Source organism: Macadamia integrifolia, chromosome 11, assembly GCF_013358625.1.
Source record: "Macadamia integrifolia cultivar HAES 741 chromosome 11, SCU_Mint_v3, whole genome shotgun sequence".
NCBI classification, from domain to species: Eukaryota; Viridiplantae; Streptophyta; class Magnoliopsida; order Proteales; family Proteaceae; genus Macadamia; species Macadamia integrifolia.
Window position 1 is genome coordinate 8431940 of NC_056567.1, and position 12229 is coordinate 8444168.

At 34.6% G+C, this 12229-nt stretch overlaps 1 protein-coding gene across 2 annotated transcripts in view; it reads left to right on the forward strand.

Moving 5' to 3' along the window:
• LOC122093417 (probable low-specificity L-threonine aldolase 1) overlaps positions 1–2870 on the forward strand; it is a 12115-nt gene extending 9245 nt beyond the window's left edge. For both annotated transcript variants that reach the window (XM_042663757.1, XM_042663758.1), the window contains exons 8-11: positions 1042–1100; positions 1550–1650; positions 2455–2521; positions 2608–2870. In XM_042663757.1, coding sequence (XP_042519691.1) covers positions 1042–1100; positions 1550–1650; positions 2455–2521; positions 2608–2646 — 266 coding nt within the window. In that variant the 3' untranslated portion in view covers positions 2647–2870. The remainder of the gene's footprint in view (positions 1–1041; positions 1101–1549; positions 1651–2454; positions 2522–2607) is intronic.
• Positions 2871–12229: the final 9359 nt, after the last annotated feature.

A 12229-nucleotide genomic window follows, 5' to 3' on the forward strand; every position in this document is an offset into this window, starting at 1 on the left:
TTACGGTGAGTTTTTTTTTTTCTTCTGGCTTCTGTCTTCTCGCTTCTTTCTTCTTCTTCTTCTGTTCTGCAACTTCTGATACGAAACTTTTTTTTTCTTTCTTTCTTTCTTCATTTTCTTCTGTTCTTCATTAAGCGGATGAGCTCTGCTATCTCTTTTTCTTTCTTCTTCTTCTATTCTGTAACTATGATGATTGATGATTGATGAAGATAAACTTAGTTTATTCACTTTATTGATTTGTTTTCTTGATGAATATCTTACATTGGTATGAATATGAACCTTTAATATTTATTTAGCATATGAGTAATAGGATTCAACTAGGATTTGAACCATATAGATTGGTTTTATAAAAAAATTACACAGGAACGCTTTAGTCAATAAGGCGATGCTTTATGCCCGCTTTATCACTAAGGCTCTCCGAAAAACACTCAAACACCTCCGTTGCCTTACCACCTTAAAAACTATGGTTTGAAGTATTACAACCATAGTGATATATGCTATTTTTTATTATTTTTTACTGTATCAGTCACTATGGGACTCATGTCAGAAACATGCTACCTAGTTCTTTTATACAGGTTTTATTTTGGCATTACTCTGTTTTATAACTGTTGTTTTTATACTGTCATGATGAGTCTGCATTTAACATCTTGTAAGCTCTTTCTGTTCAGAGCACTAACATGATGTAAGCTGATCCAGGATAATTTTAATTATATGACATTTTTTTTTGTGCTAAATTATGTAACATTAACTGTATGAAGAGGTGTAAATAGGCCAGACTTTGTATCGTGACATGCTAGGCTCAGCTTGTTTTATTCAAACTCAAGCGAAACCTGAGCATGCCTGGGCCCTTTAAACCTCTCTGCATTGACTCATGATGCTTCTGGTCTGTTGAGGATTGTGTCGGACACCACATTTACATGAAGTATCTTAGTGAGTAATTGAATCCATCCTGTGGCAAAATATTGGGTGTTTTGTGCCTCTACATCATCTAAATGGGGAATTTTCTGGTTTGGTTGATGTATGGGCTTTGATTTTCTGCAGATGGACTGGCTCACATCAAAGGAATAGAAGTGGATATGGATTCAGTTGCGACCAATATTGTGAGTGCCCTTTTTACGATCAAATGTATGGTTTGAGCAAGTACTGAAGTTAATTTGTCTTGCCACTGTGGGTGTTTAAAAAGTTATGCTATAGCAACTTGTCTGAGTTGGGCACTTGGTTGCGAGTTATTTAAGTTCCCTATGAGTTACAAATTGAAACTCAGATTCAATTTTATGTTTGTTTGCGAATCTCATCTATGCTTGGCTCATTCTCGATTAATGCAAATTTCATTTTTTCAAGTGTGGAGAGTGAATTTTTTAACTTATTCTTGGAAATTTTCTCTGTACTGCATCATTCCTTAAGAAGTTGAGTGCTTAAATACGATTCTTACTTCTGCATGTCTAGGAATTTCATTTGAACTCTTACCTAGTAGACTGTAAAATCTCATGGCATGTACTATTTTGTTTAATAGTTATGGAGATGTGACAAATTTTTTTTGTGCAATCAGATATATTTTAATGTTTCAGAGGGCTCTAACATGACAGCAGGCAAGCTCTGCCAGTTACTAGAAAAACATGGTATACTTGTGAGGCCAATGTATTCATCCAGGTTGGTTTCCTGATTTTGAATGTTTAGGCTGTCATTGCATAATGTTATACTTCTGTATTATGGAACTCCCCCCCCCCCCCCCCCCAACCTAAAATCCTGTTTTGTAGAATTTGTTTCCCCCTATGTTTTAAATACTGTGATTGGATCGAGCATATTATTAGTCGATCCATATCGGTATTGCTGGTTCCTGATTGAGCCGACTAGCTGATATTTGGCCATCTGTAGGATTGGTGATCCTGATTGGGAATTCCAGTGAACGATCCCACTCCCTGTTCCTTGATTTAAATCCTTGGTTGCCCAAAAGGTCATGATTCAGCATATGCATTCACATTTGGATGAGGCGAGGGATTTGTCCATACTGTTGGTAACTTTTATAAGAACACGACTGATTCTGAAAGGTAATGAATCAATGTAGGTTATCTTTAGACATTTTTGAAAAAGGTTTTAGAGAAGTGAGGCTGTTTGAATTTATGTTTTTTGGGGATATAAAGGAACAATCATAGAAAAGTGGGTCAGGAAACTGGGTTCTTCATGGAATCATGGTTACCAAATGCAGTGCCAGCTCCTAGAATTAGGCTAATTCCCAGGGGCCTAACTTTGGCACTTCCTAGAATTAGGCTATTGGATGTTCTCTTGATGAGGAAATATTGAAGGTGGTGAAGTTGAAGAATTCGACTGTCTAGACTGTTATCTCAAATTGCGTGCACCAATATAATGTTTAATAAATCGGCACGTTAGATATATAAAATTTTTATCTTTAACTCATTGAATTCTATAATTCTAATTTGCACTTTAATGTTCCAGCATAAGGGCTGTTCTCCACCACCAAATCTCAGAAAGTGATGTTCAGTACACCCTGTCCTGCATTCAGGTAATAATTTTTCTGGTTTTCGTTTTCCATACATTTTTTGGTGGGTCAATTTGGTAAGCTAAGATTTGGTTAAATGAATATCTCAGCAAGCTTTTCAACCCCAATTCGCGGATAATGGAAAATGAGAATATGTCGATCCTTCAACTGGAAGATGCTTCCTGCTCTTTCTTAGAAGATTTGTAACCATTTGCAAGCCAAAAACAAGAATGCAGGCTTAAAAGGCATGGACCTCATCCAAAAATAATGTAATTGATACTTTCATTGTTTGGGAACTGCTTTTCTAGTTTTCCTTTGTAAACTCATCTATCAGAATACTTTACCATTAATTCTCCATTTACCATGTACCTGATCCTTGTTCTTGCTAGTGTTTGGGCTTTTCAATGCATAATAGCATATTGAATTTAGTTACATCTTTTGACAAAATCTAGCTTTGTGGGGGATCAAAATCTATGGATGGTAAGTGCTGGTCCATGTTGGATGATTTCTTTGCTTTTCAAAAGTTTTTAATTTGTCAAGTCATTATCATCAACCCTATCAATTATCTGGCTATGACAAGCCAATACATGGGTGGGAGAAAGCATTTTGAAAATACACCTGCTTTCATTAATGGAGAAAGTTTTTTTGTCGCCCAAGATGGAGAGAGAATCTCTTCATCCACCATGACATATGATCTTATGATTGGACTCTTGGGTAGGTGAGTTTTATTATTAACTCATTCCTCCTATTGTACAAAGTCGAAAATAGCAGTCTCCAAATGTTAGATGTCGTGGCTTAAGATATTCAATTAATGTTTTTACATGAATCTTGCATAAGTGGCAATTATATTTTATTCATTCCATCCTGAGGCCATAAATGAAGACAAATAAAAACCCTAAGCCATGCAATCAATCACGCATGCATGCATGCATTCATCTCTCATTCTGGGACGCCGGTGTGGGAGTGTCAGTTATTACATTTATTAACTCATAATGATTCAAGGGATAAATAACAGGGCATGCGTTGGGGTCCGTTTGGCTGGGTCCCAAAGCAAAGCCTGTAACTACTTTTAATTCCGTATAACAGTAAAGTATTTCAAGAAGTTAGTGCATTAGGACAGCTTCCAGACTTCATATAAATGCAATTTTGGAAGAACCCTTAGAATGGTACCCCTCTTCCAGACTTAATATAAAAGCAATTTTGGAGGAAAGCTTAGGAGGTCCCCTGATCGTGAGGTGTACCCAAAGTGTTTTTCACCATTGTATACTGTTCTTTTGATAGCAAATCCACTGGGGAATGGCGGTTGGTGGAGGGATTATCAGTGTAGGGCCAATTATGAGAAGTGAAAAGGCATCCAAGGGGTGATCTAATGAGTATGGATTAGTCTTTTTTGTATATTTAATTTATGGTAACAATCTTCATAAGGTGTTCTTTATCCAAGTGATTAGTCTCACAGTTGATAATGCTGGGGCATGGATGATCTTGGACCTCTTAACCACATGGAGAGAGAGAGAGAGAGAGAGCCACCAATGTTGCTTTTCTTTGACTGAAGTCACAGAACCAAGGCTGTTTAGGTTGATTGATTGTGTTAAATTCAGATGCTTCTAATGTCTTAAATTATGATCTGAGGAGGGGATACCATTTTCAATATTCCACACTGCAAATCTCTCACACCATATCAATTACGGGAGATAGTGTCAATTTGGATTCACATGGTTAGAAGATGAGAGGACGTGAGAAAGCATTCCTATATACCTTCATGGGTATGTTTTGGACTTATTAAGCGAAGCAAGAGTTCTCTTTGCAAAAAGCCCTTTTCATATTCAAGAATGTTTGAGGAAAATTTATATATTTATATTTATTTATTTATTATTTATTATTATTATTTTTAGAATGTTTTTAGTTGGGTAGATGGTCGCAAGTATCCGTGTTGTGAAGTTTAACACGTTCCAACTAATATTTAAGGAACCACTCCTTTTACTGTTTGGGAGGGAGGTTGAATAGATTATATATTAAAATTAGAGAAGAAAAAACAAAAGGCAAGCCACAACTACGGTCCAAAGGGGTGAACCCTAACACAAGTTACTAAAAACAAACAATACCAAGGAGGGATGCAACAAAATCCAGGATGGGAGGGATAAAAACAAATTTTAAGAGACAATTTTTTGTTATTAAGAAGTAACATTATTTGAAATGTCCCTTATTTTATTCTCAAGAGTTATTTAATGCATATAGGTGAAAAGAACTTTTAAATGTGAAAAGTTATTTAATTTAATATTTAATGTATTTTTATGTATAATAGCCGAATTTACCCTCATTGAAAAAAATATATGAAATCATAAGGCTGCGTTTGGTAGTCATTTAGTTCCAGAAATGATGTTTTATGTCAAAAACAGAATTTTTAGTTTCTTTGTCAAAATGCGTTTTAAAACAAAAAAATGGTATTTGGTGAACTTGTTTCAGAAACGGTTACCCCAGTTTTCACCTTTTTTATGAAAAAACACCAAGTTGATATCAAACACTTTATTCCATTTTTTTGTTCCCATAAAACGAAAAAATTCCAAAAACGTTTTTCTAGATTACTACCAAAACAACCTAAAAGGGTAAAAAAACATGGCTTCTTGTAATCAACCTTGATTGTGACAAGATTTTTCCTATTTATAAACTGCAGAATCAACTAGTGTTTCCTATCTCTTTTCATTTATATATTTATGTTAGATTTTTTTTTATTAAATATATATTTTGAGAAAATTTTTAGTTGGGTAGGTGATCACTAACACAGTGGTGTAACCAAGCTTAATATGTTCCAACTAATATTTTATCATGTGGTAATCCACCTAGAACTAACAAAAAATTGAAAAGGGAGCATTGGTGACATTTAGCCGGAGCCTTTAATGGCTGTAGTTTTCTACTGCCACTAAAGGTATGTTTTCAACCGCTGTAAGATTTTACCATGCTGAATAGGCTTGTAGTACATATTTTATTTTTTTTATTTTTTTGGTTAACTTGTGTTCGTTCATAAAAAGCATTGTCTTCTGATTTTCAGAATAATTTTTTTTTTTGGTAAATAAATATTCATTCAAATTAAAAGCATGAGATACTTAAGGTTCGGATATATAATACTCAAAACCAAGGAGTGGATTGTGACCATATTATCTTACATGCCATTAATAGGGTTTTCCGGTTAAAGGATAGGCAAAACTAATAACTTTCCTATAGATAAAGTTGTAGACATAACTTAGAAAATAATAATGACACATAAAATATGACCTTGGAAGAGGGGGGTAAGGCTGACAAAGCCCTATGCTTGCCTACTTTGATGTCTGCCATCTTGCTTGGTCCTAGCATTTCAAATTGCCCATTTGTCACTTTTATTGGACAAGCAAGTAAGTTTGGTCTAGAAATTCTCTAATCTTCCATTCCTACTCCGACTCAACTTTAAACATTGGAAGCTTGGCTAGTGTTTGCTCCATCCTCTAGCTTATGAAACTGGGGATAGTTAATGGTAGACGATCCAACAATGTAAGCATGGTTCTCCAAGAGAAGGGGAACAAAATCAGCTTGTCCTTCCATCATAACATGGATGACTACCTCTACTATATATCATATAGGAAAAAGAACTATGTCTAGGAGTGTGGCCTATAGTAGCTCTCCCATGAGTCTATCTCTCTCCTTCCCTTGTGAAAAGATATCTCTCCACTTTTTTTTAGGAGGGAAGAGAGATAGACACAAGGAGCATTGACATAGGCTATACTTCCCGGATAGAGAATCGCTTCCCATATAATATGTACCAACGGTTTTTCGAAATTGTAAGAAATAACATAATATTTTAATTTAAAAATAAATGAGTTGAAGTAAACATTTTCTGTGGTAAAAAAAAAAAAAATACATGTTTGTCGTTAGGAGTGAAAATGTGTTATTATCATTCTATCACATGAATCAACTCGTGAAAAAAATCACCGGTTATCAAATCTCTCAACTGACAATCAAGTAACCAAAATAAAAATGCTAATATCACATAGAGGGCAAAAATTAATAATAAAACGCATTCATCAAAAAATCTAATCATAAAGTCACATCATGGTAGGTGAAGAAATTCCCTCTCCAACATGGGCGACAAAAGAAAACACTTTCTCCTTTAGTCATTGTGTGATTCGTTTACATCTTCTTTTGTTTTTTTCCCCTAAAGGTACAGCTGGTGTTTGTTGCGGATAGCCTCTTTTGATTAGGTTTATTTCAGGCGTTTTTTTGTTGAGATGATACTTTGCTTTACCCTTTAAAAAATCAATTACATAAAAAGGACAATCAATGTTTTAATAAGTCTAGAATAATTATTATATTAATTGAAAAGATTCCTGCTATTCTTCATTTATGTATATTTCATGGAGTATGCATATTTGTCTATTGATATTTGGGGCTGTGCTGGCTTGTGAAGTCCAGTGCAATTCCAGGGGCTGGACTAATATAAAATCCTCCCCACACCCCACCATATCCAATGACAAATATGGTAGTAGTAATAGTAGATTGAATAGAGTGGTTTATTAATTGGCCCCCATGCTGGCCCTTGTGATCCTTGTATAGCCTCTCAGTGTCTTGTATGGCCTGTAGTGGGCCCTTGTATATTGTATTCAAAAAAAATAATAATAATAATAGTAATGCTCAAATGCTAACAATACTTCCAAACATGAGAGCGATTCAAATGCATGCACTAGGGAATAGCTTTAGTTACGAAAGTAGGAGGGAAGACCAAGGACCACTAAAAATGGAGTAGCCAGGGCATTACCTGATATCTTAGGTGTTAAAAATTGGAACTAGATATGAGACTAGTTGTAACGCCTCAGCCCCATTAACTTTGCACAATATTGTCCTCTTTGGCCCATGAGCCTCAAAGCTTTAAAACACATTAATGGGACTAAGGTGTTACAATAGTCTCCATCAATTTCGAGTAAAATCATTTTAGAATTAGTAGGAATGAGATGGGAATCAGTCAGACTCAATCAGAATTGATAGACTTGCCTTGACTCAATCGCGGTCTAACTTAGTCAATTCAGCATGTGCATAAAAATGGGTTTAACTATAATCGAACCGAATGCATAATCGAAACCCTATTCATGATACAGAAAACATAATAAAAGTAGAAAGAAGAAACAATTAGGCAACCACTACATAATGATTTATATGGTTCAACAGAGTGCCTACATCCATAGAGAAATGATATTTTTTTCACTTACAATGGAGAAAGAGTTACAAGATCTCTTCCTTGCCCCTCTTTGAGTTTACAAAAAAATTCTCATAACCATATGGGTTTTTAATGGCCCTTCGGAAGTAGCCCACAACTCAATTCACATAATACAAGACATCATCCCTCAACACCTGATCAATTCTGAGTCGATTCTCAAGAGAACTCGATCCGAGTTTTAAAACCATACTGATATCAGATTTTTAACTCCAATCTCAAGTGCACAATGTTAGTGAGCTTTGCCACCTTAAAGGGTGTCGATTAGTTAATAACTTATAATTAAGTTGCAATAATTAAGATATTGAAAGCTAGCAGGTACAATGAGGCCAATGCTGTACTACCCATCACTTTTCATGTGGATGGCACGTGGCAGTTCATAAAATAATTCATTAGTGGTTAAAATGTATAATTGAATATACTTACAAAGTTTCCTCTATATTGGAGAAAAACACAATCAACCAATGGAAAAACTTTTTTATTTGAGTGCTTCAATGGTACTACAGTACTTAATTAGATTACTAAACTGTTTCTTCTACCAAATCGAGCAAAACTCATGTTCACAATTTCGAAATTGATGATGTGAGAAATTTTACAACTTCAAAATAGATGTGGAGAAAATGTATCCATATATAACAAGAATTTCTTTACATAATCTATTACATTATATATGTACTGTCCTTTGCTTTTATCAAGGAAAAGGAAGGAAATTTTTTAAGGAACTAACCTGCCCAGATAATCCTGATTTGGGAAGCTAAATATAATTAATTAACAACCTTTCTTGATCAGTCAAAATTAGAAACAAACCCTCTTCCCTTTTTTAGAATGGTGGGAGAGTTTAGTATGAACTATATATAACAAGTTATGGGACCAATAAAGTGGACTATTAGATGATTGATTAATTAAAATTAAATAAGCTAGCCACATTGCTATTAATATTTTAAATGCAAGAGAAAAAAAAATGGGGAGAAAAAAAGAGAACATGTTTTAAATTTGTGAGGAAGCCTAGTAGCTATGTAGACTTATGAAAATGTACTTTTGGATAATCCATGGCCTTGTAGGTTGGTACTAATACTTAATGGAATTGTTTCATAGTTGGGTTAATTAATACAATGTTGGTAGTGACGACTTTGTCCTATATTTTCTTGTGATTTCAGGCTTGAAGATATATATAGATATAACATATTTTCGTAATATATATATGTGACTTTTTTTTTTTTTTTTGAATGTAATGAAAATTTATAAGAATCAAAATACAATACAAGCCAAGCTAGCTAGCTAGCTAGCCAAGGAACGGACCACAAACAAAAGAAATAAACCGACCATCAAAAGTATGATACATCAAAAGAGAAACAATTAAAAACTAGAGGGAGAATACGAGAAAGATCCCAAGAAAAGGCACGATGAAACAGTGTCTAGACTCACTGAACGAACTAGAAGAAGTCTCTTTTTAATATCAAATGTGATGGCTTCCCAGATATATTCAATAGAATGCATCAGGGAAAGCTATCTTCTTTTGTTTCTTTCTCACAAAACATGATGAATCACAAAACTAAAAACAATCTAATTAAAGGTATCACAAAATGTTTTGCCATTGAAGTTTTTCAAGATCCACCTTCATACGATAGAATGGATAGCTATAAGGGGAAACACATTCTAAGAATACCTTTCTAGATAGAATTGAAAAATGGAAAAAATAAGAATAGGTGATCCAAACTTTTTAAGAAGTTCCAACAAAGGAAAGTGTCAAACTCATCATCCATACTTATCTAGATGGACTCACAAACAAGATATTTAAGAATTTTTCTCTAGGCTCAAAAAGCATCTATAAGGCACGACACAATCCATATAAAATCAAACTCGAGGTAACCGGAATATACCCAATCAATCCAAATGTTCTTCTTTCTAGAAGCAACATTCCAGATAATTAGCTAGTGATGCCGGCAATATTAGACTCTTACCTTATGAAACCCATACCCAGCCTCATCTTTGGGGAGACAAACTCTAGCCCAACTCATGAGATAAAGAAAATTTGAGCTCTTTTCTAAAGAAAAAAAAAAGGACATAATGGACTAAATCTTATAAGAAATAGAAGCCGAAAGATAAAAAAAAATCCCAAACCAATAGTAAAATTTTCATAACTGATCTAATAAGCTCAAGACGACCAATAAAACAGAAGATCTTACTCTTTCATAATTGAAGTCTTTTCTTCTAAGCCTGTTAATAATGGGGGAATAGTGATGGGAGAAAGCTTAAGAGAAATCAATGGAAGACCCAAATAAATAATAGGAAGATGACCCTCAGAGAAACCCAAAATATCTCTAAACTATGCTTTCAGATCATCAATGAAACCCACGAAAAAAGAAATATCTTTTTAGGGGTTAATGTAGAAAAATATTCAAAACTTAAAATTTACTGACACAGAAAAGAGAGAGGCTTTGGCGAAAGTTTTAAGGTCATAAGTAAATGCTAAATCACTGATCTTGAAAGCCTTGCAATTGGGACTTATTTTTCTTCTTACTACTCCTAATTAGTTATTTGAAAAAGGAGTGATACATTGTTCCTTTTCATTTTTCACTTGGATTCATAAAAATCCCACTTCCCTCTCTTTATTCCTTCACATTTATTACTCCATTGCTAATGAAACTATCATCAGACAAGAACCTCATGGCAGGCTAGCTTACTCAAAAAAATTCCTCAAGATATGATGTATACTTTAGTAGGCTAGCTTGTGTTCATACATATAAAGCATATATGTCCTTGCAATAGATGTAGTTAATAAGAAATGTAATATATGGGGAAAAGGAAAAAATGATCCCCATGCCGGAGGTGTGGGAATCCCTCTCATCCTCACTCCCCTCCTGATACTCTTTCTCTCTCTTTCCTCCATAGCAGTCTATCCTTATTGATGAATCAAGCGGCTTCCACTCCCGTTCTTGCCACCGGCCTAGCAATCCCTGCCCATGGGAATAAAAAGTTTCAGTTTTAATTTTGAGTTCCTCATCTTCCAGTCCCTAATTAATTGAAGTCTTTGTCATAGAGAGGGAGGGAGATGTCGGCCACATGTTTAACAGAAACATAATACAGGCTTAAATGTTGAAACTACCTTCCCTACTCCTCTTTCAAGCAATTAAACCCTTCATCTTAAAATCCTATCCGACAAGTTCCTAATGTAATAGAGAGAGAAAGGATCTGTTTTAGTTGTGTTTGGAGCAAACAATCAAAGTAAATGAGTACAGGGCAGTTATCAGCTAAGAAAGTTAGATATCCTATTATCTTTGAAACCAACAAGAAAGTGGATAGAATAGTTATTATAATAATCTGTGGCTTTGAATATGTACATTTTTTGCTTTTATATACAACTTTGCTGCTGCTGAAACTTGCCCCATTGGATTTCTTTAATGTACTATTGATATTGATGAGAGAGCAATCAAGCAAATAGGTTACTTCATTTATCTTATATGCCAACATTTCCTATCATTAAGATTATTCCAACAGTGGAACCAATGGGAACTTGTTGGACCACATAGCAAAATTTCATCTGAATTATCTGGTAGTTGGGATCATTCAAACTATTTTTTTTCTTTTGGGTTTTGGTCATTTAAGAACAAAGAGTCAAGAGTGTTAAAGCAAACACTAAGAAATACAAAAATAAAAAGACAATAGATCCATACAATACAGAAATTTAACGAGGTTCACATACCAGTGTGGTTTGCTACATCCTCGGTTGAAGAAGAAGATGTTTCACTATGTAAAAAAAAGATTACACCCAAGCAGCGGCCAGAAAACTTGCCCTGAAACCCTAGCTCGAAAAACCCCCAAAATTACAATGACTTGCTTAATAAGACAATGGTACATTATATACTCCAAGTCGCTGGTCGACCTATTGAGTCGCCACCAAAATATGTCAGAACGGGTCAATCTTCAAAACGGGTCAAGAATTTGTGACAAACTTAACAAAGAGCAAGTTATATGGTTTTTACTATTTTTTTTTATCTTTGCTCAAGGATATAGCACACGATATCGGTGTATGAACCTCGTTAAATCCTTGTGTCTTGATGAATCTGTGTTTATTTATTTTCTATTTACTAGTGTTTGTTCTAATAATTAGAAATTATAGTACAGTTTGAGAGGAACATTTTGTCTTGATTAGTCAAGTGAGAATGGCTACATTGTGGTATTATAATTGCAAAATTCTTGAAATGGGTACAAACTTGGGAAGTAATTACCCAAAGGTAAAAGTAAAGGGAGTGGTACGTAAAAACAGGTAAAGGAGGGGGGTGGGGGAGAAAAAGAAGGAAAAGGTACATTGGTATATGTCACTAAAGAAAGGTGTTGTCATTCATTAAAGAAGGGGTGAAGAAACAAAATGATGTTATTCACTTGTATTTTTTCACCCCCACCTTCTTCACCCTACTGACTTTTTACTGTCTCCATCATCTTAACCTCCTGTCAACCTATTTCTAATCCCACAAAAGCCCTAACCAGTCCAGAAA